At 34.6% G+C, this 27,306-nt stretch overlaps 2 protein-coding genes across 2 annotated transcripts in view; both read right to left on the bottom strand.

Moving 5' to 3' along the window:
* Positions 1 to 827: 827 nt before the first annotated feature.
* On the bottom strand, positions 828 to 4,866 carry LOC134722261 (uncharacterized). The gene is made up of 2 exons (XM_063585870.1): positions 4,467 to 4,866; positions 828 to 4,015 (listed from the first exon to the last, which is right to left on the bottom strand). Exons 1-2 carry the CDS (start codon positions 4,864 to 4,866, stop codon positions 828 to 830), a joined length of 3,588 nt encoding a protein of 1,195 aa, XP_063441940.1.
* A 12,514-nt stretch (positions 4,867 to 17,380) lies between these two features.
* Positions 17,381 to 27,306, bottom strand: part of LOC134720576 (testis-specific chromodomain protein Y 1-like) — a 20,684-nt gene continuing 10,758 nt past the window's right edge. The window contains exons 5-7 of the mRNA XM_063582906.1: positions 26,827 to 27,037; positions 26,272 to 26,415; positions 17,381 to 20,116 (exon numbers count right to left, since the gene is read on the bottom strand). Of these exons, the coding sequence (XP_063438976.1) occupies positions 19,955 to 20,116; positions 26,272 to 26,415; positions 26,827 to 27,037 (517 nt within the window). The 3' untranslated portion in view covers positions 17,381 to 19,954. The remainder of the gene's footprint in view (positions 20,117 to 26,271; positions 26,416 to 26,826; positions 27,038 to 27,306) is intronic.

The raw sequence follows: 27,306 nt of genomic DNA, 5'->3' as shown, positions 1-27,306 counted from the left end.
ACAATGGGGGGATCATCACAATAAAACAATGGTCGGATCATCACAATAAAAAAATTGTCGGATCATCACAATAAAACAATGATCGGATCATCACAATGAGACAGTGGTCGGATCATCACAATAAAACAATGGATAGATCGTCACAATAAAACAATGGTTGGATCATCACAATGAAACATTGGTCGGATCATCACAATGAAAGAATGTTCGGATCATCACAATAAAACAATGGATGGATCATCACAATAAAACAATGAATGGATCATCACAATAAAACAATGGTCGGATCATCTCATTGAGACAATGGTTGGACTGTCGGGAATACGTGAATTAAGGAATAAAACGTTGCATGTTCTAATAATGTAATCGATCTATCTAATGCCCAAGTATACAAGTGACACGTCACAAAGTCTTGACGTTACAATATAAGACCTAAGTGACGTTCCCGCGGTGTGTTCGCGCCGTATTTACAACATTCTGGGGGCTGCAAAAAGTTAAAATTCTATATACAATACAATCTCAAATGTGAATAAGAAATTTCAAATTAAAAATATTTACGCTTGAAAATTAAAGTCTCTATGTATAGAAAATAATAACTGTCTTTGTAAAGTGGTATTCAAATTTGACACTTTAACACTTTAAAACAATTAACGATTCACAGTTCATATAAAAAGGGGTAGTTAACAGTTCACATCCGTTCTTTATCAGCTCGATTTGAAGGCAGATTCAACCAATTACGGATTCTTTCACCAGCCTTTACACTTGCTTGACGTCTTGGACGAATGACTTGTGTGGTGCTTTGTTCACATGTATCATCTTTCTCCGAATTACATGTAATTTCGAGCGGATATAGTTTCACTATCGGCCTTGTAGTTTCGGTATTCTTCATCTTTATTTTTAGCGGCACGCACAAATCCATCGTTTCCTCGAATTAGTTCAGTTACAATGGCCATTTTCCAATTGATTCTCGTTGACTCATCGTGCACAAGAACAACGTCGCCAACTTTAATTTGTTCATTGTTGTTTCCATATGCTTTGTGGTATTCCCTCAATGATGTTACATAGTCATTTTTCCATCTTGTCCAAAAGTGTCTGAATAATTCTCGTTGTCGTTCATTTTGTTTTGTAAGTGATGAATAGTCCATAAACACGGGTTCACTGTTGTCCTGTTCTGAATGTGGATAAGATAACGATCTTATTTTTCTACCACATAAGAGGTGCGATGGAGTAAGTGGTTCACTGTCGTTGATATTCGTTGAGGTGTATGTTAGTGGTCTGTCGTTCATTACACTTTCTACTTCCGTAACAATAGTGCACAAGGTTTGAAAATCGACCAATGATTTTCCGAGGACTTTTTTTAACGTAGTTTTAGTTACTGCTATTAGTCTCTCCCAAAATCCACCATACCAGGGAGCACGATTCGGAATAAATCTCCACTGTACACCTAATTCTGCGATTTTACTTTGTACATTTTGCGATTCAATTATTTGTTTGATTTCTTTTGAAGCTGCAACAAAGGTCAGAGCATTGTCCGTTATAACAACTTTCGGTGTAGACCTGCGACTTGTGAAACGGCGAAAAGCTTGCATAAAACATTCTGCTGATAAATTCGGTAAAACCTCTAAATGTACTCCTCTTGTTGACGCACATGTAAATAAGCACACGTATGCCTTCGTTATATTTTTGTGTTCATCCCTTACATGTAGTGCTCCTGTAAAGTCAATACCGGTCACAGTAAATGGCGGTGCATCTTGAAGGCGTGCTTTGGGTAAAGGCGGCGGATCGGGAGCCTTATACGAAGTTCCATTTACTTTAAGACATGCAGTACATTTACGTAAAATCTTATTAACAAATTGACGAATACACGGTATCCAAAAGTTTTGACGTATATGCGATATGACACTACTAGTTCCTGAGTGTAGTAAATTCTCGTGTGCATCTCGCACTATCAACGTTGTTAGCTGTGTGTTTGCTGGTAACAAAATAGGAAATTTGGCGGACTCGGGAATCGGTGCATTCTCTATCCTTCCTTTACATCGGATAATGTTATTCTGATCCAAAAATAAATTCAACTGACGAATCCTAGATAAATTCTTTGTACGGTCTCCTTTTACTAGCGTGTCGTATTCCTCCGGGTAGTTTAATATTTGGCATGACCTAATCCAAAATTGTGCAGACTTCTGTATTTCTTTTACATCACATGAACCAAATGTTCTGTCTTCCTTTGATATTCTACAGTTTTGAATAAAACGTAATACATATGCCGTCGTTCGTAATAGTTTTTTGTATGAAGAGAATCGTTCAATTTCCACCAAATCGTGAATTCCTTTTGTTCTATTCTCTAGTGTTGGTTGCTGGACATCAACGTTATCAGTTAATGTAGATAGTACAGAGTTATCTTCAATCGTATGAACCGGGCGTTTTGTTGTATCTATTATCCATGATGGACCATGCCTCCACAGCATGCTTTCTGTATATTGTGTGGCCGTTATTCCGCGTGTAAGTATGTCAGCTGGATTTTGATCTGTCGGACAGTATCGCCATCTATAGGGTCTTGTTAATTCGTTAATTTCAGTTACTCTGTTTGCAATGAATCGTTTTAGTGGTTTCTTTGACATCAGCCAATGCAATACTATTTGACTGTCAGACCATAACTCTACGTTGCTAATGTTGGTAAATGTGGATAAAATGTGTTGTGTAAGTCTCGCACCAATTACAGCTGCCATTAACTCTAACTGCGGTAGTGTTAAACTTTTAACCGGAGCTACTCTTGTTTTCGCCATAATCAATTTGGATTCGTTCCCGTTGCAAAGATAGGCTACGGAGCCGTAAGCTTTCAAGCTGGCATCAGAAAATACGTGTAGTGTTAACGATGTGGTTTCGTTTTGTGTACCGGTAAAATAACGTCTCGGAAAAGCAGTCTTGATAGTCTTTTGAATGTTTGTTGCAATGTCAATCCATGTTTCACATAACTTTGTAGGTAAAATCTCATCCCATTCGTAGTTTTCGCGCCAAAGTTCTTGGAGAAATAATTTTGCTCTGATTGTGATTGGACTCAAGAGGCCTAATGGGTCATATATTTTCGATGATTGCTTCAATATCTCTCGTTTAGTGATATCTGTTTCCGCTGTTAAGTGAATTTCAGGTTGTGCGAAATAAAGTTCGTCTTTTTGTACATCCCAACGCATTCCTAGTACTTTCGGTTTGGTGTCCTTGTCAAGTATTTTATCAGCGCATGCTATTGTCCGTAAAAGCTGACTGTTTGATGTCCACGATCGGAGATTAAATCCACCTTTTGTCATTAATTCCCTAGCTTCTTTGTAATACTGTACGGCTTTGTTCTCGTTACTTACGCTCGATATAATATTATCAACATAAATGTCTTGTTCAATCATTTTAGCTGTGTCACTATTCTTTCCTTGAGTCTGCACATGTTTGAGTAGTGTTGCGCTCAGAATAAAAGGGGAGCATGTAGCGCCAAAAAGAACAGACTTAAAACGATATGTCACCAATTTACTGTTTATGTTTTCTGCATCAGACATCCACAAAAATCTTGTCGCATCTCTGTCATGTTCGTGTAAACCTACGTGTAAGAATGCCTTTTCGATATCCGTTGAAATTGCGATGGCGTTTAATCGGAAACGCAATAATAGTTTTGTCAAGTCATTAAGAACGGGTGGTGTATTCATTAGACAGTCGTTCAAGCTCAGGTACTGATCAGATTGTCTACAACTACAATCGTAAACAATGCGAATTGGTGTGGTCAACGAATCTTTCCTAACTGGGTGGTGTGGTATATAATGCACTGTCTTGTCGTCACATTCTTCATCTTCGATTTTTTCAATGAAACCTTTAAGCTCTTGGTTCTTTATAATATCGTCATACGTTTTCAACATACCTGGTTCTCTGTCTAGCCTTCTGATTACAGATTCAGTTCTTCGTTTTGCAATACTAAAATTTGTCGGAAGTTGATCATGTTCTCGTTTCCATGGTAATTTTGCGATATATTGTCCGCCTTGAGAAATTCAATGCAAGTGTTCTGATACGTTTTTAAGTAATCTTCATTCTCTTGGTCTAATTCTTTAGAGTTTATTCCCATTGATTCTAAGTTCCAGAATGATGCGATGTCGAACTCCTCGGTCTTATGCGAAATAAGCATGTTTAGTACTGACAGTGAGTGTGTAGCCGACTTCTTTAACGGACCGGATAAAAGATAACCTAGCTTCGATTTAACTGCAGTAGGGCCATCTCCGCGGATGATTTTGTCTTCAATAAACTGCCAATAGTAATCTGCTCCAATCAATACTGTAATTTCAAACATACTTTCGTCGGTAATTGGATGTAGTTGTTTTTCAAGTCTAGTTTTCGGACATGATTCTGTAACGGAACGGCTATTTTCGGTACAACAAGAACCTCGATAGGTATTTTCTGTCTCGTCTGTGTTTCTACCAATAAAGTACACTTACCTAAGTGTCGAATGCTATTACCTGTGTCTCCGAAACAGGCCAACTGTATTGTTTCTGTGCTGTAGATTTCAAGTTTTAATTTTAAAGCAAGAGCTTCTGTTATGAACGAACGTTGTGCACCTTCATCAAAGAATATGTTTGCGTCTATACCTGTACTGTCGGACCAAACGGGAGCAACTGCTGTCTTCAATAATACGCTTGAATGTGTTTTATGAGATGTATGTAGAACTTTTGTGTCTTCTTCCGATTTTCCCTCTTTATCATTAACAATGCTAACATTTACTGATTGTGATGATTTGGTAGAATGTGATGAGTTTTCGTGTTTTCCGTTTTCGTGACGAAAAGAGTTTTGATGCATAGGATCTTTACTTTGAACTTGTGAACTTCTTTTATCGACCATTGACTCATTACATAAGCTAGTGTGATGTTTTTTCTTACAATAACGGCATGCATGTTTAGATTTGCATTCACTGGCACGGTGCGTACCGAGACAATTAAAGCAAAGATTGCTTCGTTTTACAATATTCTTTCGTTCTTGTGTGTCTGTAACTCGTGTACAGTTCGTCGGTGCGTGAATATCTTGACAGAATATGCATGGCCTCGCGGTCAGTAAACGTTGGTTACTTTTTACATTATCGGATCTTCTTTGCGTATATGATTCCTTTCCATAACTGGAAGATTTTGTTTCAGTGAGAAACGTACATGTAGGCGTTGCATAACTTTGTCGGATACCGTAATCCTGGTCACGGCACCAAAATGTCGGGAATACGTGAATTAAGGAATAAAACGTTGCATGTTCTAATAATGTAATCGATCTATCTAATGCCCAAGTATACAAGTGACACGTCACAAAGTCTTGACGTTACAATATAAGACCTAAGTGACGTTCCCGCGGAGTGTTCGCGCCGTATTTACAACATGGACCATCACAATGAGACAATGGATGGATCATCACAATAAAACAATGGAGGGATCATCACAATAAAACAATGGTCGGATCATCACAATAAACAATGGATGGATCATCACAATAAAACAATGATGAGATCATCACGATAAAACAATGGATAGATCATCACAATAAAACAATAGATGAATCACCACAATGAAACAATGGATGGATCATCACCAAAAAACAATGGTCGGATCATCACAATGAAACAATGGTCGGATCATCACAATGAAAAAATGTTCGGATCATCACAATAAAACAATGGATGGATCATCACAATAAAACAATGAATGGATCATCACAATAAAACAATGGTCGGATCATCTCATTGAGACAATGGTTGGACCATCACAATGAGACAATGGATGGATCATCACAATAAAACAATGGAGGGATCATCACAATAAAACTATGGTCGGATCATCACAATAAACAATGGATGGATCATCACAATAAAACAATGGATGGATCATCACAACAAAAAAATGGATGAATCATCACAATAAAACAATGGACGGATCATCACAATTACACAATGGATGAATCATCACAATAAAACAATGGATGGATCATCACAATAAAACAATGGTCGGATCATCACAATGAAACAATGGTCGGATCATCACAATGAAAAAATGTTCAGATCATCACAATAAAACAATGGATGGATCATCACAATAAAACAATGAATGGATCATCACAATAAAACAATGGTCGGATCATCTCATTGAGACAATGGTTGGACCATCACAATGAGACAATGGATGGATCATCATAATAAAACAATGGAGGGATCATCACAATAAAACAATGGTCGGATCATCACAATAAACAATGGATGGATCATCACAATAAAACAATGGATGGATCATCACAACAAAAAAATGCATGAATCATCACAATAAAAAAAATGGACGGATCATCACAATTAAACAATGGATGAATCATCACATTAAAACAATGGATGGATCATCACAATAAAACAATGGTCGGATCATCACAATAAAAAAATTGTCGGATCATCACAATGAAACAGTGGTCGGATCATCACAAGGAGACAATGGTCGGATCATCACAATGAAACAGTGGTCGGATCATCACAATTAAACAATGGATGGATCATCACAATGAGACAATGGTCGGATCATCACAATGAGACAATGGATGGATCATCACAATAAAACAATGGTGAGATCATCACAATAAAACAATGATGAGATCATCACGATAAAACAATGGATGGATCATCACAATAAAACAATAGATGAATCACCACAATGAAACAATGGATGGATCATCACCAAAAAACAATGGTCGGAGCATCACAATAAAACAATGATGAGATCATCACAATGAAACAATGGATGAATCACCACAATAAAACAATGGATGAATCACCACAATGAAACAATGGATGGATCATCACAATAAAACAATGAAGGGATCATCACAATAAAACAATGGTCGGATCATCACAATAAACAACGGATGGATCATCACAATACAACAATGGATGGATCATCACAACAAAAAAATGGATGAATCATCACAATAAAACAATGGACGGATCAACACAATTAAACAATGGATGAATCATCACAATAAAACAATGGATGGATCATCACAATAAAACAATGGTCGGATCATCACAATAAAAAAATTGTCGGATCATCACAATAAAACAATGATCAGAGCATCACAATGTGACAATGGTCGGATCATCACAATAAAACAATGGTCGGATCATCACAATGAAACAGTGGTCGGATCATCACAATGAGACAATGGTCGGATCATCACAATAAAACAATGGTCGGATCATCACAATGAAACAGTGGTCGGATCATCACAATGAGACAATGGTCGGATCATCACAATAAAACAATGGTCGGATCATCACAATGAAACAGTGGTCGGATCATCACAATGAAACAGTGGTCGGATCATCACAATGAAACAGTGGTCGGATCATCACAATAGAACAATGGTTAGATCATCACAATGAGACAATGGATGGATCATCACAATAAAACAATGATGAGATCATCACAATAAAACTATGGATGGATCATCACAATAAAACAATGATAAGATCATTACAATAAAACAATGGATGGATCATCACAATAAAACAATGGATGAATCACCAACATGAAACAATGGATGGATCTTCACCAAAAAACAATGGTCGGAGCATCACAATAAAACAATGGATGAATCACCACAATAAAACAATGGATGAATCACCACAATGAAACAATGGATGGATCATCACAATAAAACAATGGTTGGATCATCAAAATGAAACAATGATTGGATCATCACAATGAAACAATGGTTAGATCATCACAATGAAACAATGGATGGATCATCACAATAAAACAATGGATGGATCATCACAATGAGACAACGGTTGGATCATCACAATGAGACAACGGTTGGATCATCACAATGAGACAACGGTTGGATCATCACAATGAGACAAAGGTTAAAATTGGATGGAACAGCACAATGAGACAATGGTCGGATCATCACAAAGAGACAATGGTCGGATCAGACCAATGAGACAATGGTTAGATCATCAAAATGAAACAATGGCTGGATTGTCACAATAAAACAATGATAAGATCATTACAATAAAACAATGGATGGATCATCACAATAAAACAATGGATGAATCACCAACATGAGACAATGGATGGATCATCACCAAAAAACAATGGTCGGAGCATCACAATAAAACAATGGATGAATCACCACAATAAAACAATGGATGAATCACCACAATGAAACAATGGATTGATCATCACAATAAAACAATGGTCGGATTATCACAATGAAACAATGATTGGATCATCACAATAAAACAATGGTTGGATCATCAAAATGAAACAATGATTGGATCATCACAATGAAACAATGGTTAGATCATCACAATGAAACAATGGATGGATCATCACAATGAGACAATGGATGCATGATCACAATAAAACAATTGATGGATCATCACAATAAAACAATGGATGAATCATCACAATAAAACAATGGATGGATCATCACAATAAAACAATAGTTGGATCATCACAATAAAACAAATGATGGATCATCACAATTAAACAATGGTTGGATCATCACAATAAAACAATAAATGGATCATCACAATAAAACAATGGTCGAATCATCACAATAAACTAATGGTTAGATCATCCCAATGAGACAATGGTCGGATCATCACAATGAAACAATGGTTAGATCATCCCAATGAGACAATGGTGAGATCAACCCAATGAGACAATGGTTAGATCATCACAATGAGACAATGGATGGATCATTACAATAAAACAATGGTGAGATCATCACAATAAAAAAATGGATGGATCATCACAATAAAACAATGGATGAATCACCACAATGAAACAATGGATGGATCATCACAATAAAACAATGGTGAGATCATCACAATAAAACAATGGTGAGATCATCACAATAAAACAATGGATGCATGATCACAATAAAACAATTGATGGATCATCACAATAAAACCATGGATGGATCATCACAATAAAACAATGGATGGATCATCACAATAAAACAATGGTGAGATCATCACAATAAAACAATGGATGCATGATCACAATAAAACAATTGATGGATCATCACAATAAAACAATGGATGAATCATCACAATAAAACAATGGATGGATCATCACAATAAAACAATAGTTGGATCATCACAATAAAACAAATGATGGATCATCACAATTAAACAATGGTTGGATCATCACAATAAAACAATAAATGGATCATCACAATAAAACAATGGTCGAATCATCACAATAAACTAATGGTCGGATCATCACAATGAAACAATGGTTAGATCATCCCAATGAGACAATGGTTAGATCATCACAATGAGACAATGGATGGATCATTACAATAAAACAATGGTGAGATCATCACAATAAAAAAATGGATGGATCATCACAATAAAACAATGGATGAATCACCACAATGAAACAATGGATGGATCATCACAATAAAACAATGGTCGGATCATCACAATGAAACAATGGTTGGATCATCACAATAAAACAATAGATGGATCATCACAATAAAACAATGGTCGACTCATCACAATAAACTAATGGTCGGATCATCACAATAAACTAAGGGTCGGATCATCACAATGAGACAGTGGTCGGATCATCACAATGAAACAATGGTTAGATCATCACAATGAGACAATGATTAGATCATCACAATGAGACAATGAATGGATCATCACAATAAAACAATGGTGAGATCATCACAATGAAACAATGGATGGATCATCACAATAAAACAATGATCGGATCATCACAATGAGACAGTTGTCGGATCATCACAATAAAACAATGGATAGATCATCCCAATAAAACAATGGTTGGATCATCACAATGAAACAATGGTCGGATTATCACAATGAAACAATGGATGGATCATCACAATAAAACAATGAATGGATCATCACAATAAAACAATGGTCGGATCATCTCATTGGACAATGGTTGGACCATCTCATTGAGACAATGGTTGGACCATCACAATAAAACAATGGAGGGATCATCACAATAAAACAATGGTCGGATCATCACAATAAACAATGAATGGATCATCACAATAAAACAATGGATGGATCATCACAATTAAACAATGGATGAATCATCACAATAAAACAATGGATGGATTATCACAATAAAACAATGGATGGATCATCACAATAAAAGAATCATCACAATAAAACAATGGATGGATCATCACAATGAAACAATGGATGGATCATCACAATAAAACAATAGATGGATCATCACAATAAAACAATGGATTGATCATCACAATAAAACAATGGATGAATCATCACAATAAAACAATGGATGGATCATCACAATGAAACAATGGATGGATCATCACAATTAAACAATGGTTGGATCATCACAATAAAACAATAAATGGATCATCACTATAAACTGAATGAAACAATGGTTAGATCATCACAATAAAACAATGGATGAATCACCAACATGAAACAATGGATGGATCATCACCAAAAAACAATGGTCGGAGCATCACAATAAAACAATGGATGGATCGTAACAATGAGACAATGGAGGGATCATCACAATAAAACAATGGTTGGATCATCACAATAAACAAATTGTCGGATCATCACAATAAACAAATTGTCGGATCCTCACAATAAAACAATGGTCGGATCATCACAATGAGACAGTGGTCGGATCATCACAATAAAACAATGGATGGATCATCACAATAAAAAAATGAATGAATCATCACAATAAAACAATGGTCGGATCATCACAATGAGACAATGGTTAGATCATCCCGAAGAGACAATGGATGGATCATCACAATAAATCAATGGTGAGATGATCACAATAAAACAATGGATGAATCATCACAATAAAACAATGGATGAATCACCACAATGAAACAATGGATGGATCATCACAATAAAACAATGGATGAATCACCACAATGAAACAATGGATGGATCATCACAATAAAACAATGGTCGGATTATCACAATGAAACAATGGTTGGATCATCACCATAAAACAATAGATGGATCATCACAATAAAACAATGGTCGAATCATCACAATAAACTAATGTTCGGATCATCACAATAAACTAATGGTCGAATCATCACAATGAGACAATGGTCGGATCATCACAATGAGACAATGGTTAGATCATCCCGAAGAGACAATGGATGGATCATCACAATAAATCAATGGTGAGATGATCACAATAAATCAATGGATGAATCATCACAATAAAACAATGGATGAATCACCACAATGAAACAATGGATGGATCATCACAATAAAACAATGGTCGGATCATCACAATGAAACAATGGATGGATCATCACAATGAGACAATGGATGAATCACCACAATGAAACAATGGATGGATCATCACAATAAAACAATGGTCGGATCATCACAATGAAACAATGGTTGGATCATCACAATAAAACAATAGATGGATCATCACAATAAAACAATGGTCGAATCATCACAATGAGACAATGGTTAGATCATCCCGAAGAGACAATGGATGGATCATCACAATAAATCAATGGTGAGATGATCACAATAAAACAATGGATGAATCATCACAATAAAACAATGGATGAATCACCACAATGAAACAATGGATGGATCATCACAATAAAACAATGGTCGGATTATCACAATGAAACAATGGTTGGATCATCACCATAAAACAATAGATGGATCATCACAATAAAACAATGGTCGAATCATCACAATAAACTAATGGTCGGATCATCACAATAAACTAATGGTCGAATCATCACAATGAGACAATGGTCGGATCATCACAATGAGACAATGGTTAGATCATCCCGAAGGGACAATGGATGGATCATCACAATAAATCAATGGTGAGATGATCACAATAAAACAATGGATGAATCACCACAATGAAACAATGGATGGATCATCACAATAAAACAATGGTCGGATCATCACAATGAAACAATGGATGGATCATCACAATGAGACAATGGATGAATCACCACAATGAAACAATGGATGGATCATCACTATAAAACAATGGTCGGATCATCACAATGAAACAATGGTTGGATCATCACAATAAAACAATAGATGGATCATCACAATAAAACAATGGTCGAATCATCACAATAAACTAATGGTCGGATCATCACAATAAACTAATGGTCGAATCATCACAATGAGACAGTGGTCGGATCATCACAATGAAACAATGGTTAGATCATCCCAATGAGACAATGGTTAGATCATCCCAATGAGACAATGGTTAGATCATCACAATGAGACAATGGATGGATCATCACAATAAAACAATGATGAGATCATCACGATAAAACAATGAATGGATCATCACAATAAAACAATGGTGAGATCATCACAATAAAACAATGATGAGATCATCACGATAAAACAATGATTGGATCATCACAATAAAACAATGGTGAGATCATCACAATAAAACAATGATGAGATCATCACGATAAAACAATGGATGGATCATCACAATAAAACAATAGATGAATCACCACAATGAAACAATGGTCGGATCATCACAATAAAACAATTGTCAGATCATCACAATGAAACAATGGATGGATCATCACAATAAAACAATGGTCGGATCATCACAAGAAAAAAATGGTCGAATCATCACAATAAAACAATGGTCGGATCATCACAATGAAACAATGATTGGATCATCACAATAAAACAATTGATGGAAAATGACAATAAAACAATGGTCGGATCATCACAATAAACTAATGGTCGGATGATCACAATGAGACAGTGGGTTGGACCATCACAATGAGACAATGGAGGGATCATCACAATGAGACAATGGTTAGATCATCACAATGAAATAATGGTCGAATCATCACAATGAAACAATGGTCAGATCATCACAATGAGACAGTGGTCGGATCATCACAATGAAACAGTGGTCGGATCATCACAATGAGACAACGGTCGGATCATCCCAATGAGACAATGGTTAGATCATCACAATGAAACAATGGCTGGATTGTCACAATGAAACAATGGTCAGGTCATCACAATGAGACAATGGTTGGATCATCACAATGAGACAATGGTTAGATCATCACAATGAGACAAAGGTTAAAATTGGATGGAACATAACAATGAGACAATGGTCGGATCATCACAAAGAGACAATGGTCGGATCATACCAATGAGACAATGGTTAGATCATCAAAATGAAACAATGGCTGGATTGTCATAATGAAACAATGGTCAGGTCATCACAATGAAACAATGGTTGGATCATCACAATGAGACAACGGTTGGATCATCACAATGAGACAACGGTTGGATCATCACAATGAGACAACGGTTGGATCATCACAATGAGACAACCGTTGGATCATCACAATGAGACAACGGTTGGATCATCACAATGAGACAAAGGTTAAAATTGGATGAAACATCACAATGAGACAATGGTCGGATCATCACAAAGAGACAATGGTCGGATCAGACCAATGAGACAATGGTTAGATCATCAAAATGAAACAATGGCTGGATTGTCACAATGAAACAATGGTCAGGTCATCACAATGAAACAATGGTTGGATCATCACAATGAGACAATGGTTGGATCATCACAATGAGACAATGGTCGGATCATTCCAATGAGACAATAGTTAGATCATCACAATGAAACAATGGTTGGATCAACACAATGAGACAATGGTTGGATCATCACAATGAAACAATGGTTGGATCATCACAATGAGACAATGGTTGGATCATCACAATGAGACAATGGTCGGATCATCCCAATGAGACAATGGTTAGATCTTCACAATAAAACAATGGTTGGATCAACACAATGAGACAATGGTTGGATCATCACAATGAGACAATGGTCGGATCATCCTGATGAGACAATTGTTAGATCATCCCAATGAGACAATGGTTAGATCATCCCAATGAGACAATGGTTAGATCATCCCATGAGACAATGGTCGGATCATCCCAATGAGACAATGGTTAGATCATCCCAATGAGACAATGGTCGGATCATCCCAATGAGACAATGGTTAGATCATCCCAATGAGACAATGGTCGGATCATCCCAATGAGACAATGGTTGGATCATCACAATGAGACAATTGTTAGATCATCCCAATGAGACAATGGTTAGATCATCCTGATGAGACAATTGTTAGATCATCCCAATGAGACAATGGTTAGATCATCCCAATGAGACAATGGTTAGATCATCCCAATGAGACAATGGTTAGATCATCCCAATGAGACAATGGTCGGATCATCCCAATGAGACGATGGTTGGATCATCACAATGAGACAATGGTTGGATCATCACAATGAGACAATGGTCGGATCATCCTGATGAGACAATTGTTAGATCATCCCAATGAGACAATGGTTAGATCATCCCAATGAGACAATGGTTAGATCATCCCAATGAGACAATGGTTAGATCATCCCAATGAGACAATGGTCGGATCATCCCAATGAGACAATGGTTGGATCAACACAATGAGACAATGAATGGATCATCACAATGAAACAATGGTTAGATCATCCCAATGAGACAATGGTTAGATCATCCCAATGAGACAATGGTCGGATCATCCCAATGAGACAATGGTTAGATCAACACAATGAGACAATTGTTAGATCATCACAATGAGACAATTGTTAGATCATCACAATGAAACAATGGTCGGATCATCACAATGAGACAATGGATGGATCATCACAATGAGACAATGGTCGGATCATCACAATGAAACAATGGTGAGATCATCCCAATGAGACAATGGTCGGATCATCCCGATGAGACAATTGTTAGATCATTACAATGAAACAATGGTTAGATCATCCAAATGAGACAATGATTAGATCAAGCCGATGAGACAATGAATGGATCATCACAATGAGACAATGGTGAGATCATCGCTGTGAGACAATGGTTAGATCATCCCAATGAGACAATGAATGGATCATCACAATGAGACAATGGTGAGATCATCCCAATGAGACAATGGTCGGATCATTCCTATGAGACAATTGTTAGATCATCCCAATGAGACAATGAATGGATCATCACAATGAGACAATGGTGAGATCATCCCAATGAGACAATGGTCGGATCATCCCGATGAGACAATTGTTAGATCATTACAATGAAACAATGGTTAGATCATCCAAATGAGACAATGATTAGATCAAGCCGATGAGACAATGAATGGATCATCACAATGAGACAATGGTGAGATCATCACAATGAGACAATGATTAGATCATCCAGATGAGACAATTGTTAGATCATTACAATGAAACAATGGTTAGATCATCCCAATGAGACAATGGTTAGATCATCCCAATGAGACAATCGTTAGATCATCCCAATGAGACAATGAATGGATCATCACAATGAGACAATGGTGAGATCATCCCAATGAGACAATGAATGGATCATCACAATGAGACAATGGTGAGATCATCCCAATGAGACAATGGTTGGATCATCACAATAAGACAATGGTGAGATCATCCCAATGAGACAATGAATGGATCATCACAATGAGACAATTGTTAGATCATCACGATGAGACAATTGTTAGATCATCGCAATGAGACAATGGTTAGATCATCCCAATGAGACAATGGTCGGATCATCCCAATGAGACAATGGTGAGATCATCACAATGAGACAATGGTCGGATCATCCCAATGAGACAATGGTGAGATCATCACAATGAGACAATTGTTAGATCATCACAATGAGACAACGGTCGGATCATCCTGATGAGACAATTGTTAGATCATCCCAATGAGACAATGGTTAGATCATCCCAATGAGACAATGAATGGATCATCACAATGAAACAATGGTTGGATCAACACAATGAGACAATGAATGGATCATCACAATAAAACAATGGTTAGATCATCACAATGAAACAATGGTCTGATCATCACAATGAGACAATGGATGGATCATCACAATGAGACAATGGTCGGATCATCACAATGAGACAATGGTTGGATCATCACAATGAGACAATGGTCGGATCATCACAATGAGACAATGGTCGGATCATTCCAATGAGACAATAGTTAGATCATCACAATGAAACAGTGGTTAGATCATCACAATGAGACAATGGATGGATCATCACAATGAGACAATGGTAAGATCATCACAATGAGACAATGGTAAGATCATCACAATGAAACAATGGTAAGATCATCACAATGAGACAATGGTTAGATCATCACAATGAGACAATGGTCGGGTCATTATTAAGATCTAGTTTAATTTGGAAGACAATACTTTTATTTACTTTTACACTTATACAAGATTTTGAGGTGCAGAATGTCACAATGAAAGAATGGTTTGATTTATTCTTCTGTTAGGAGTGTGACATGAACTTATTTCTCTTTGGTTTAAAATCAGAAAAAAAATCTGGATATAGAGACTTCTTTCTTTGAATGTTACCCATCACATTAAAAATCAAACTTAGAATGTTGGTTGCATACAAAGTAAGGAATCTTCATATGAAATATTGTCCAGAATAATAGGTATATATATGCAATTTATATTTACATCTGCATGCTAATTTTCTATTATAAAATATGTTAATTCACAAATACTAAGGCAGCTGTATTAAACATGTCATATATCAAACCACAAGATTACCATGCATATCAGACAGTCATACAAGTAAGGGAATCTAGATTCAGTTTAGTGTATATTCACTTGTTGTGTTAATATGTCTTTTAATTAAATTAAGCCATTTCAACTGATATCTTATATGTTGTGATGTTTCACTATTGTTTCAAGTAAGGGTGAAAGTTGGTTCCTATTAAAACGTTTAATCCTGCTGCATTTGTTTGCACATCATGTCCTTAGTCAGGAACCTGATATTCAGTGGTTGTCTTTTGTTGATGGTGTTCAAAAGTGTTTCTTTTTTTTAATAAAGATTAGACCATTGGTATTCCTTTGAAACAATGGTCAGGTCATCACAATGAAACAATGGTTGGATCATCACAATGAGACACTGGTTGGAACATCACAATGAGACAATGGTCAGATCATCACATAATCCTGCATGTGGTTGTAGTTCTGTGACTGCTATTAAAGTATTCTCAGATTTGGCATTATTCAATATTTCTCTAGATCATATCAATATTCAAGCCTACCGATGAAGATCTTTGTTGGGACAATGGTTGTTTTATTTCGTTGGACACTTAAATTCGTGGATAAAGTCATCCACGAAAACCACGAAAATTGGTACCCCACGAATAAAAGTACTTTCACAGTATGAGATAATATTATGTAAGAATGGTTAACCAACTGAGTTATATTTTCCATTTTATTACAGATTAAATAAGGAAAAAATACAATACACAGATCCATAAATAACTAAAACTACACATTATGACAATAAATAAAGACGGAGTGAAATAATTACAATGAACACTTATGGAGGAATCTTTAAAGTAAATTAAGAATTGGAAAACAATGTCAGATGTTCTCATGTGTCCCTTATGACATAGGCTACATTGTTTTCCTGATTTATAATGCATGGAAGGATCAACTTATTCAACAAGCCAGATATCAGTGTATCTGAAAGGGAAATCTATCTTACAGAGGACAACATTCAAACTTAATGTGCCTGTATGTTATACATCTGAATTTTACTTTGGGGCAATCTAAAAGAAAAAAAGAAGTCTCAACAAAAATTTCTAATAATTGTATTATAGCAAAGTACTTATTTCTTTTTTAAATGAAACAGTACCATTTTGTCTAATTATAACTTAACTTTAAAAATAAAAAAGATGGAAAAAATATTTGTTTAATCCCTGATGCATGAATTTCTGACTTTGTTGATTTATGAATGAATTAATTACACATTATGATATGAATCTCAAATGTTGTGTTACCCTGTTCCTTATCTTTCATAAAGTTCTGCATTCATTTATTTCTTTAATTTTTACACCTGTAAGTATTGCAGGATTCTGGAAAATATATGAACACTTTTGGTGGTGGTGCTAGTTTTAATTTAAGAAACCTTTAAAATTCAGTAGAAATTGTAGAATTTGCTGTTGAAGAAAACTCTTTAAAAACAAATTTTCAAAGGACTATTTGCAAAACATGATTTAATTAACACAAAAAATGCCCGAAATGACTAGTTTACAAATTAAATAACTGAATACACTGACACAGTGTAGTACATGTAACTAGTGTAACTCTAGGAAATTATTACTAAAATATACAAGGGACCAGTCCATTTACAATGACGAGCCTAACAATGGGAATTTTAAAGTCAACCTGTTTGAATCACTACCTTGTTTGATTCTATATTTACAAACACTACTTCTTCTATTCATAGTGCTGAATAACAAATAATGTTAATCAATTACAACTTATTTCATTGTTAACCATAACTAAAAGTCAATTTTGGCAGTATGAAAAAAATAGGACAAAATAAAAACTATACCCTATTATTGGGGAATATAACAAATTACACTTATCTATACAATACTGAATTGGAGGTCCATTACTTTTCAAGTGCAAGACAAAAATATTTCAAAACTGACAATATGACCATAATAAAAAGCTAAAACAATCCTACATTGACATCCTGGTTTTTAGGTACAATCATCTATTATGTTTTGGGAATATTACCATTGATTTAAAGCATCTATTTTTAACACTGATGAAATCAATAATTTAATACGCAGAAACAGATATGTTCTTTAGGCCAAATAAAATAGTATGCGTGGTTCCAGTTACATCGGAAAACAAGTTAGGCTAGGCAGGTAAGGATTTTTTTTTATTTTATGTTTTTTTTTACATTGAGTCTATGGGAGCAATATTCTGACTTTAACAGTGCTTGATGAAAATTGACAATAAAATCTTTAGGGAAGGCTACTTTTAAGACAAAAAAGTAGGGACGGTAGGGTAACTGGAACCACACATATATTTTTATTTGGCCTTATATGTTTTTATTTTCATTATATTGTTGTGTTTGTCGCCTCATTGTCATATATCAAACAACATCATTTTAATCATTTGCAGGTCAAATTAAATTTCAGAAAAATATTTGATGGGAATGTAGTGGAATGAATTTCCTTTACCTTACATTGTTATCATTCTGTTCTAATTCTTAGGTACTTATACCAGTTTATCATTTAAGACTTAGACTTGATTTTTTATTCTATATGAAAGTAAAATGCAAATCTAGGTGTACAAATGAGCTTATGTATAAACTTGTATGTTACTTAACATGAAATTGTAGATACATGTAATGAACACAATTTAATATATATAAAAAAGGTCATTTTATGGCTGCAAAACATCATATATATTTTATACACAAGCCCAAAAACTCATTATAATAAACACAACTCTGCTTTTAATCTTCATCAAAGCATTAAAGCCAAACAATACAGACTAGATATTTCTGAACAACTCTTACATTATAGAAGGAAAAAATAATTGAAATAATATTAAATGGTTGAAGAAAATTTGACCAAGAATTTATTTTTCGGAAATAAGAATTAAAAGTACATGTATATACAGAACCTGTTTGATAAAAAAAATGGTGGCAAATGATATGTACAAATACAGAGCTTTACTGTTCATTGCATTGATCTTATTTACAATATAAGTCAACTCAACTTCCAGAAGTATATTAGTTATAGGAATATTCTTAACATATTGCATGTTAACTTCATTATGCAGTGAATTAAAGTAGAGACAAGGACTTTTATCGTAGACAGCTATTCCAAAGCTTTTGTCAGATTGGTTTCCTTATTGAAAAGGGAGATAATCCATCAATGTAATCAATATACTGATGGTCTCCCCTTTTCTGTAAATTGTTTCACAACTTCCTGATACAATTAAATATGTCCTAAATGCAAGAATGTTCATATACAGAAGTTGTTATCATTGTTCAGATAATTTTCTATTGCCTTCTGACATTCCGTTGACGGCCATCTCTCTAATAATAGATTACACTCTGATTCATTGGTTAGTTCTATTTTTGTTCTCTGGTGACTTCGAATCAATAATTTTGTTGTCTCTAAAGCCTGAAAAGATAAATTGTATTAATCCATTATTTTTAATCTGCAATAAATCATCAATCAAACAACCAACAATCACAGTTTGAAAATACTAACATTAAAAATTTCAACAAGGAAAATGTCACTACAGAGCATCATTCTGACAGTAAGCTGTGTACTTAAGCAGGGTTTTCCATTCATTTTGGCCTAACAGGCCAAAATGAATAAGTAGGCGGTCACCGGATAATAGGGGGGGTCCGGGGGGGCTTGCCCCCCCGAAAAATTTTTGAAATCTAGATTCAAAATCCTGGCATCTGACGAATTTTAAGACAATATTTCATGCTTGTTAAATGGGCATATTATTAGGAGAATTTTTTTCTAAAAAATTTTGTCTGCACAATTTTAAGACTTTGAATACTACTATAATTTAAACGTCATGAACGTTGACAAAATTAAGAATACTGTTCTATTCGGTATTGGATACAAGCAATTTTATTTATTATTATTTAATTATAGGTAGGATGCACACTATATTCTATATTATCATGTCTTTTAAGCTTTTGTTTTGTAATAATTTTGTCATTTTGTCATGATATATTTAAGTTGTAATAGAAATACAAATAAAAATAGAATGAAAATCTTCTTGTTTTTAGAACTCGTATAACCAAATGTACTTAGACAAGTCAACACAACATGGTGGGTAAAATTCAGACTATCAAATTGGTTAAATGAAATTTATTAATCTAAATCATCAGAAGAGGAACAATCATCTTCGGAGAGATTATCCATTTCATCAAGTTCTAGGATTTTCATTGCATTTCGAACTTCATTCAATGTCTGTCTGACTTCAGTTTCAATAGTGACAATTTCTGTCGGTGTCTCTGTCTGAACACTTGCATCTTCGAGTACAGGTGCTTTACAAGTCATGGTGTTTTCTTGTACTTTAGATGTAGGAGCTCTGTTTGCTGGTAATCGTCTTCGATTTTTTGCACCAGTCCAGGTTGTTACTGCTCGTTTGATAAGAGCTTCACCTTCTAATGACTCAACAGGTGGCCCGTTTATACATACATGAAGAATTGAGTCTAGCATGTGGCTGGTTAGTCTGTTTCTTTGCTTTGTCTTAACATTTTTTAATGCACTAGCCCCTCTCTCAGGCCATGCATTGGACACTGGAAGTGCCAATGCAACTTCTGCTATAAAAACTATACTAGGATAGAAGTTGCAAAATGATTTGTTTCTGACTAGTTGGTTTAAAAGCCATTCAGTGGCTGTAATTTTGGATTTTCCATCTTTCACATCTTGAGGCATGATCTTTTTCAAATTGTCATTGATCTGATATTTCAATCCTTGCCATTCTGTCAGCAGTTTTTCAGCTTTCTGATTTTTCTTTTCTTCTTCATCATCTTGATAGAAATGTTCTCCCAACACTTTGATCGAATCTTCTCCATACTCTTTAAATCCTGTTTCATCAGTTTTTGGTAGAAGTGTTGGGTCAAAAATTGCAAAAGACGATAAGACTTCTCCACAATCTTCAAATCGTCTATCAATGTTTTTGATTAATGCATCGACATACTTTTTGAAAAGAGATGTTAGTTCATCAGAATCTTTCTTTGTCAAGTTTATTTCTGCACACATATTTGTGAAAGAATCTATATCATTTCTTAAACTTTCAATAGGTTTATCTTCCTCAATTAGTTGTTTCAGCTTGTCCTTTGTCATGTTAATTGCTGGGCATATCACAGAAAAGTTTAAAGAGTCTTTCTGAAATAGTCTTGATAAATCAGCTAGTATTGGCAAAATGTCATTTAAAATGTATATAGCTCCAAGAAACTTAAGACCTTTCATCTTTTTTAAAAGTCCACATGCTGCTGCGTCATCTTTTTCTAACTTACTTAATGTATGAAGAATAACTTCATATTCTGAAAATACTGCTTTGACTGATGATTCAAGACTAAGCCATCTTGTCCTACATGCCTTCTTTAATCTTTTGCTTACAACTTTTTGGGCCTTATCCCCCATGGTAATATTTTTCAATTCCTTCTGAGTTTTTAAGTAAATGGCCATTTTCTTCGGTGAATTTTCAAAGAGTTGCCAAAGTTGACGAAGAATAATTTCCATATTCTTGATAAAACTGATGGACTCGTTAGAATCAGCACAAGAAAGGGCAAGCTTGTGGCATACACAGTGGATGTTTATTAGACATGGATTTTTTTCTCTGAGACGTGTAGCGACACCTGTTCTTTTACCAACCATCACAGAAGCTCCATCAGAGGAGAAACCTGTAAGTTTTGAAACATCTAACTTGTCTGATTCAAGTTCTTCAAGCAACAGACCAGTTATTGTCTCAGCATTAGCAGCATTGTGTTTCTCAAGAATATCTTTACAGGACAAAAAGTTTGTTTTAGTTTCTTCATCTTTAAAGCTGTAGTACTGTATAAAAGTTACTAAATTTTCTTTCACAGAAATGTCTGCCACTTCATCTGTCATCAATCCAAACGCATTAGACTTTCGTACATTCTCTAACATTATTTCTTTCATCACATCCCCCAGAGTTCGAAAAATCTCAGTTTGTGACCTTGCTGATCTGTGTTGAAAGAACTTTAAATGTTCAACCTCAAAGATTTTTTCAATAAACTGCAAGAGTGGAAGTAGTTTTTTATTTGCTACAAATTCTTTCATTAAGAAATATGCTGAAGAAAATACTTGGTTTAAAACAGTGTTATTCACTTCTGTTTTCTTAATAACTTCTTGATGGAATACCGAAACTTGTTGTAATAACTCATTTTGTAAAGCAGCAATATGTAATTTACTTTGCACATGAGTATTTAGAGAATCGATTTTGAATCTTACACTTGGTGTAGAGGCAAATACACTGCGTTGGTTTTGTGGGTGCTTCATCTGATGCTTTTTGCAAACCAAACAAAACATGCCATCATTTTCAACAAAACAGAGCCACCAATTTTTACTGTTAAGCCAGGAGTGTTTAAATTTTTTGAAGATCTGGGAATCAGTATGAATAGTTGAACAGTCAGCATCTTTACATGTAAAAAAGGAATGTACTGCTTTGTTCTCAAATAAATCTTCTACGTTTGTTTTACATTGTTTAAAATTCCACGGACCATAACTCTTTTCATTTGGCATTGAGATATAATCTTTTGAAGATTGAGACTGTTCATTAACAGAACTACTAGTAGGGTGTGTTGCCGTTTCTGTTGAAGATCCTGGCTCAGGTTCTTTTTCTTCACTATGCTGATCTTTATCATAGCAGCTACTTGTAGGGGAGGGTGATTCATCTATTGCATTGCCATTAATGTCAACACAGTCATTGCCTGAAACATATAATAGTAAATACAACTAATCAATCCTGAATAAAGAAAAATTACTGTAATTGCTAAATTGCATCGTTCTTTGATTAAATACTGTTTACAACAGTTACTTCATTTATAAAAATATAGAACCTTTAAATTCAAAATACATTTTGTGTTGTCTTTCTGATAAAACTACATCACATGTTGTTTCATCTTATTTTTTATTCTGTATTGATTTGTTATGTCTAAATCTTTAAAGGCTTAAATTATATATACTTACATGATTTGTATTGGTCAAATCCAAAAATAAACATGCAGTTGAAACAAAAAACTTTTTCAAGTCATCCATGCATAACTTAAACAAACAAAATTGGATCTGAAATTAAGTCACACTTTTCATCTCTTCATATATAATCACACATTGTTTTTGAGTGCATTGGAATGATTCCTACATATACATGTATTGGCCCCATGGGCAATAATTCATAATGAAAATTACCATAAAAAAGGATAAAAAATATTTACCTGTTAAAGTATGAAGCCAAATGTTAATGATCACAAGAAGTAACATTCACATTTTTTCTTTATTTCAAAATTAGAGTTTTAATTTACATCTTTATCTAATGCCCCTCAATTGATATTTTCTAACTACTATTAAAGTCTTAGTTTCATGAGTACAAATGTACATGTATTCTTGTTAAGTGTGACTTAATTTTTCAAAATTAAATTATATTTTTGATTCTGTCAGCAAATTATTGTGCACATATTTGATTTGTTAATATTCCTTTATCGTAGGAATTGTTCCGTATTTGTTTGAAGTGTTCAGGCCTGTTGTGCACATTTAACGCGTGAAAGATAATTTATAAAAGGCATATTTTATTAAAGATGTAAATCAAACATTATTTTGATAGTTAAAGTAAAACTACATTTTTTTTAATAAAATATAGTTATCAACCATTAAACAGTTAATGTAAAATGTGTGGTGCTAGTGTACTGCAATTATCAGTGTATTTATCATTATACTTCTCCTCATGTTTACAGGAGTTATTGCATATAGGTATCATATCAATGTTGAAGAAAAGGTAGTGATCATAATCTGTCAGACGTTTAAAAAAGTATAAAGATAAAAAATAATTTGCAAAATATTTATCTCTGCAAGTTCAAAATAAATTTCTGATCACTAAATATGCATAATTATGCAATTTCTTATTAAATTCATGTGTATTTCAATTTTTAATAGTAAATAACATTTGAAGGAAAATAAATTTGATTGAGGCTAAACAAGGGGGAAATAACTGAGAAAATATATTTACAAACGCTTCAAATTCGCGGATAATTTATGACCTAAAGCTCAGGTAATAAATGTTAATTAACAGTTTGTTAGACACACAAGCTGTCAAGTGAAGTCAGTAGGTTGTCAATTTAACTGCAGGTATTAATTACCTCGATTAATGATGAAAATCGATATTAATTATAGGGTCAACAAGGAAATGAAATCAAACACCATCGATCTCTAAAAGGGCAGGACGCCTAGAAAAAGACACAGGACGCCCCGAAATCGTCAAAAAGGGCACGGGCGCAACTGAAAAAAGGGTGGGCGCCGCGCCCTCTGAAACGACCTAGCTGGAACACTGCTATGTCATCGATTCATTCGCGATTTAAACTATCCGTTTATAAACACAACAGAACAAATTGAAAAACAATGCATGCAAACTTTATAAATTGTATTATCATAAAAATCCACACCTTTGTGTCGCTTTGAGGGGAAAAAATCTGTAATGGAACGTTTCATCTTCCAACAACAAACGAGAGTTTTTAACGACCTTGACATGGCATGACTTGCATAAATACTCGATATCTCTCGGGAGTTTCTCTTTCGATGGATAACGGCCGTGTGTTCCGATAGAAATCCAAACCGGAACTCTCAAACGTAAATAAAACTTCAAGAATTGAAGATAATAATAAAGATCAATAAAGTTACGAAATGTAAAATAGTCGTATAAGTAAAATATGCACCCAAATTTTTTAGACTGATGACGATTGAACCGGCCAAATAATTGCTTGAACCGGTCAATTTGGCCGGCGGCCGGTTCTTATGGAAAACACTGCTTAAGGTGGTACCCAATACTTTCACTAAAATTAATTTGGCTTGTTTAATTTTCATAAAATTTTGTCAAAGTATTTACTTTGACTTTTTAACAAAAATGTAAAAATTAAATTTTGTTTGAACCAACCATTTTGTCAGAAAAATTACACTGGTTATATAACAATTTGACAACACAAATTTTGATCGTTGAGAAGCTTAATATTCCTTTTGAAACACAATGTCATTAAAACGTTTAGCTGACTTTACATAGTTATCTCCCTGTAGTGTTAGGTACCACCTTAAAAGAAATCTTAATCGATGTTATAGGGAAGGACAAAGAAAATTTGTGATAATACATAACAATTTCATTTTCTACACTAATACAATGAAATGAGATGCTTTATTTTTCCTATCTAATGGAGTATGTCTGAAAGGGGAAATAACTCCCATAACCCTGGTAATTTTATTTTGAAAAGTGGTAATTGAGGAAAAATTATTATTTCTTTTTAAAGTGGGTGTATTATATTTTGAATAGCTTATTCAATAAATGTGGGCAACTGAAGAAAAGAATAAAGAAACATTTTTACAGTATTTGTTCAATTACAAACTTTACATTGGATTTCCCTATCATATTTCAAAATAATTCAAATTGGTGGCCTACTTGAGAAATTTTCAAAGGTATTTTTTTATATTCTAATATGAGTATTTATTCTGTCTATCTTGTCTTAAAAAGACACATTTTCACTTGCACAGTTGACAGTCCCTGAATAAAAGTGTATTTTGTTTACCTTGCCTGACTGCAGGGCCATGTTTTCTATTCTGGGTATGACTTCTTGCATGATACTGGTAGGCCAGAACACCTGTGATACCAGACCAAGTTGACAGGCCTCAATAGCTGTGATCTTCCTTCCTCCAATCAGTAATTCATTAGCCTAAAATAATGGAAATCTTTTTTTAGCGTTACATTCAAGATACAAGGAAAGGTAAATGAAAATACTTGGAGGAAGCAGAGTTTGTAGGATACTCATTCATCATGCATGATTTTAGTTGCACTTCATAAAAAAACACAAACAGAAGAACTTGAACAATTTAAAGTGCGTCCCCTTAGTATATTACAGATCTTATTGGAACATCAGTAAACTCCAAGGCTCTGTTTTGAAGGTCCTACTTTGACCTATAATGGTTTTCTTTTCACACATTGTGACATGGATAGAGAGTTCTTTCATTGGCACTTATACATCATCTTCTCATTTGAATTTTCTATTACACAAATAATCAATTCAATTTTTTGTGTAACAACATTCAATATTTAAAAGTATTCTCATGTATAAATCAATACTGACCATGGCCATTCCCACCGTGGTAGGTAAGAGAAATGATGCACATCCTTCTGGTGTTTGTGACAGCTGCGAGTATGGTAGATGGAATGAAGCTTTATCACTGGCATAAACGATGTCACATAACGGGAGCATTGTCATCCCCAGACCTATGGCGGCTCCCGTCACTACTGCTATCAAAGGTTTTGGAAAGGTGATGAGAGCTTTCATGAAATCCCTATTAGAAAATGAAGGCAAATAACTAACAGTAACAAGCATTCTGTGAGTAATTCATGGCAATACATAGTCCCCTACTGGTTTACAATTCATTGTATTGGAACAAAATTAACTTGATCTACAACTTGTGTCAACTTTATAACAAATATCAAGTAAATTTCTTCAAGCATGATGAAACAAGAATGTATCCCCAGTACATGGACGCCCCATCCGCACTATTATTTTCTATGTTCAGTGGACCATGAAATTGAGGTAAAATCTCTAATTTGG

Source organism: Mytilus trossulus, chromosome 6 (genome assembly GCF_036588685.1).
Source record: "Mytilus trossulus isolate FHL-02 chromosome 6, PNRI_Mtr1.1.1.hap1, whole genome shotgun sequence".
In the NCBI taxonomy this organism is placed as follows: domain Eukaryota; kingdom Metazoa; phylum Mollusca; class Bivalvia; order Mytilida; family Mytilidae; genus Mytilus; species Mytilus trossulus.
Note: the sequence above shows the minus strand (reverse complement) of the source record. Positions and strands in the feature narration are given on the sequence as shown.

Excerpts from the sequence above, each read along its gene's own strand:
- LOC134722261 (XM_063585870.1), bottom strand. The coding sequence starts at position 4,866 with ATGGTCGATAAAAGAAGTTCACAAGTTCAAAGTAAAGATCCTATGCAT. Across the intron at positions 4,016-4,466 it reads TAATAGCATTCGACACTTAG|GCGGACAATATATCGCAAAA; the intron begins GTAAGTGTACTT and ends GAATTTCTCAAG.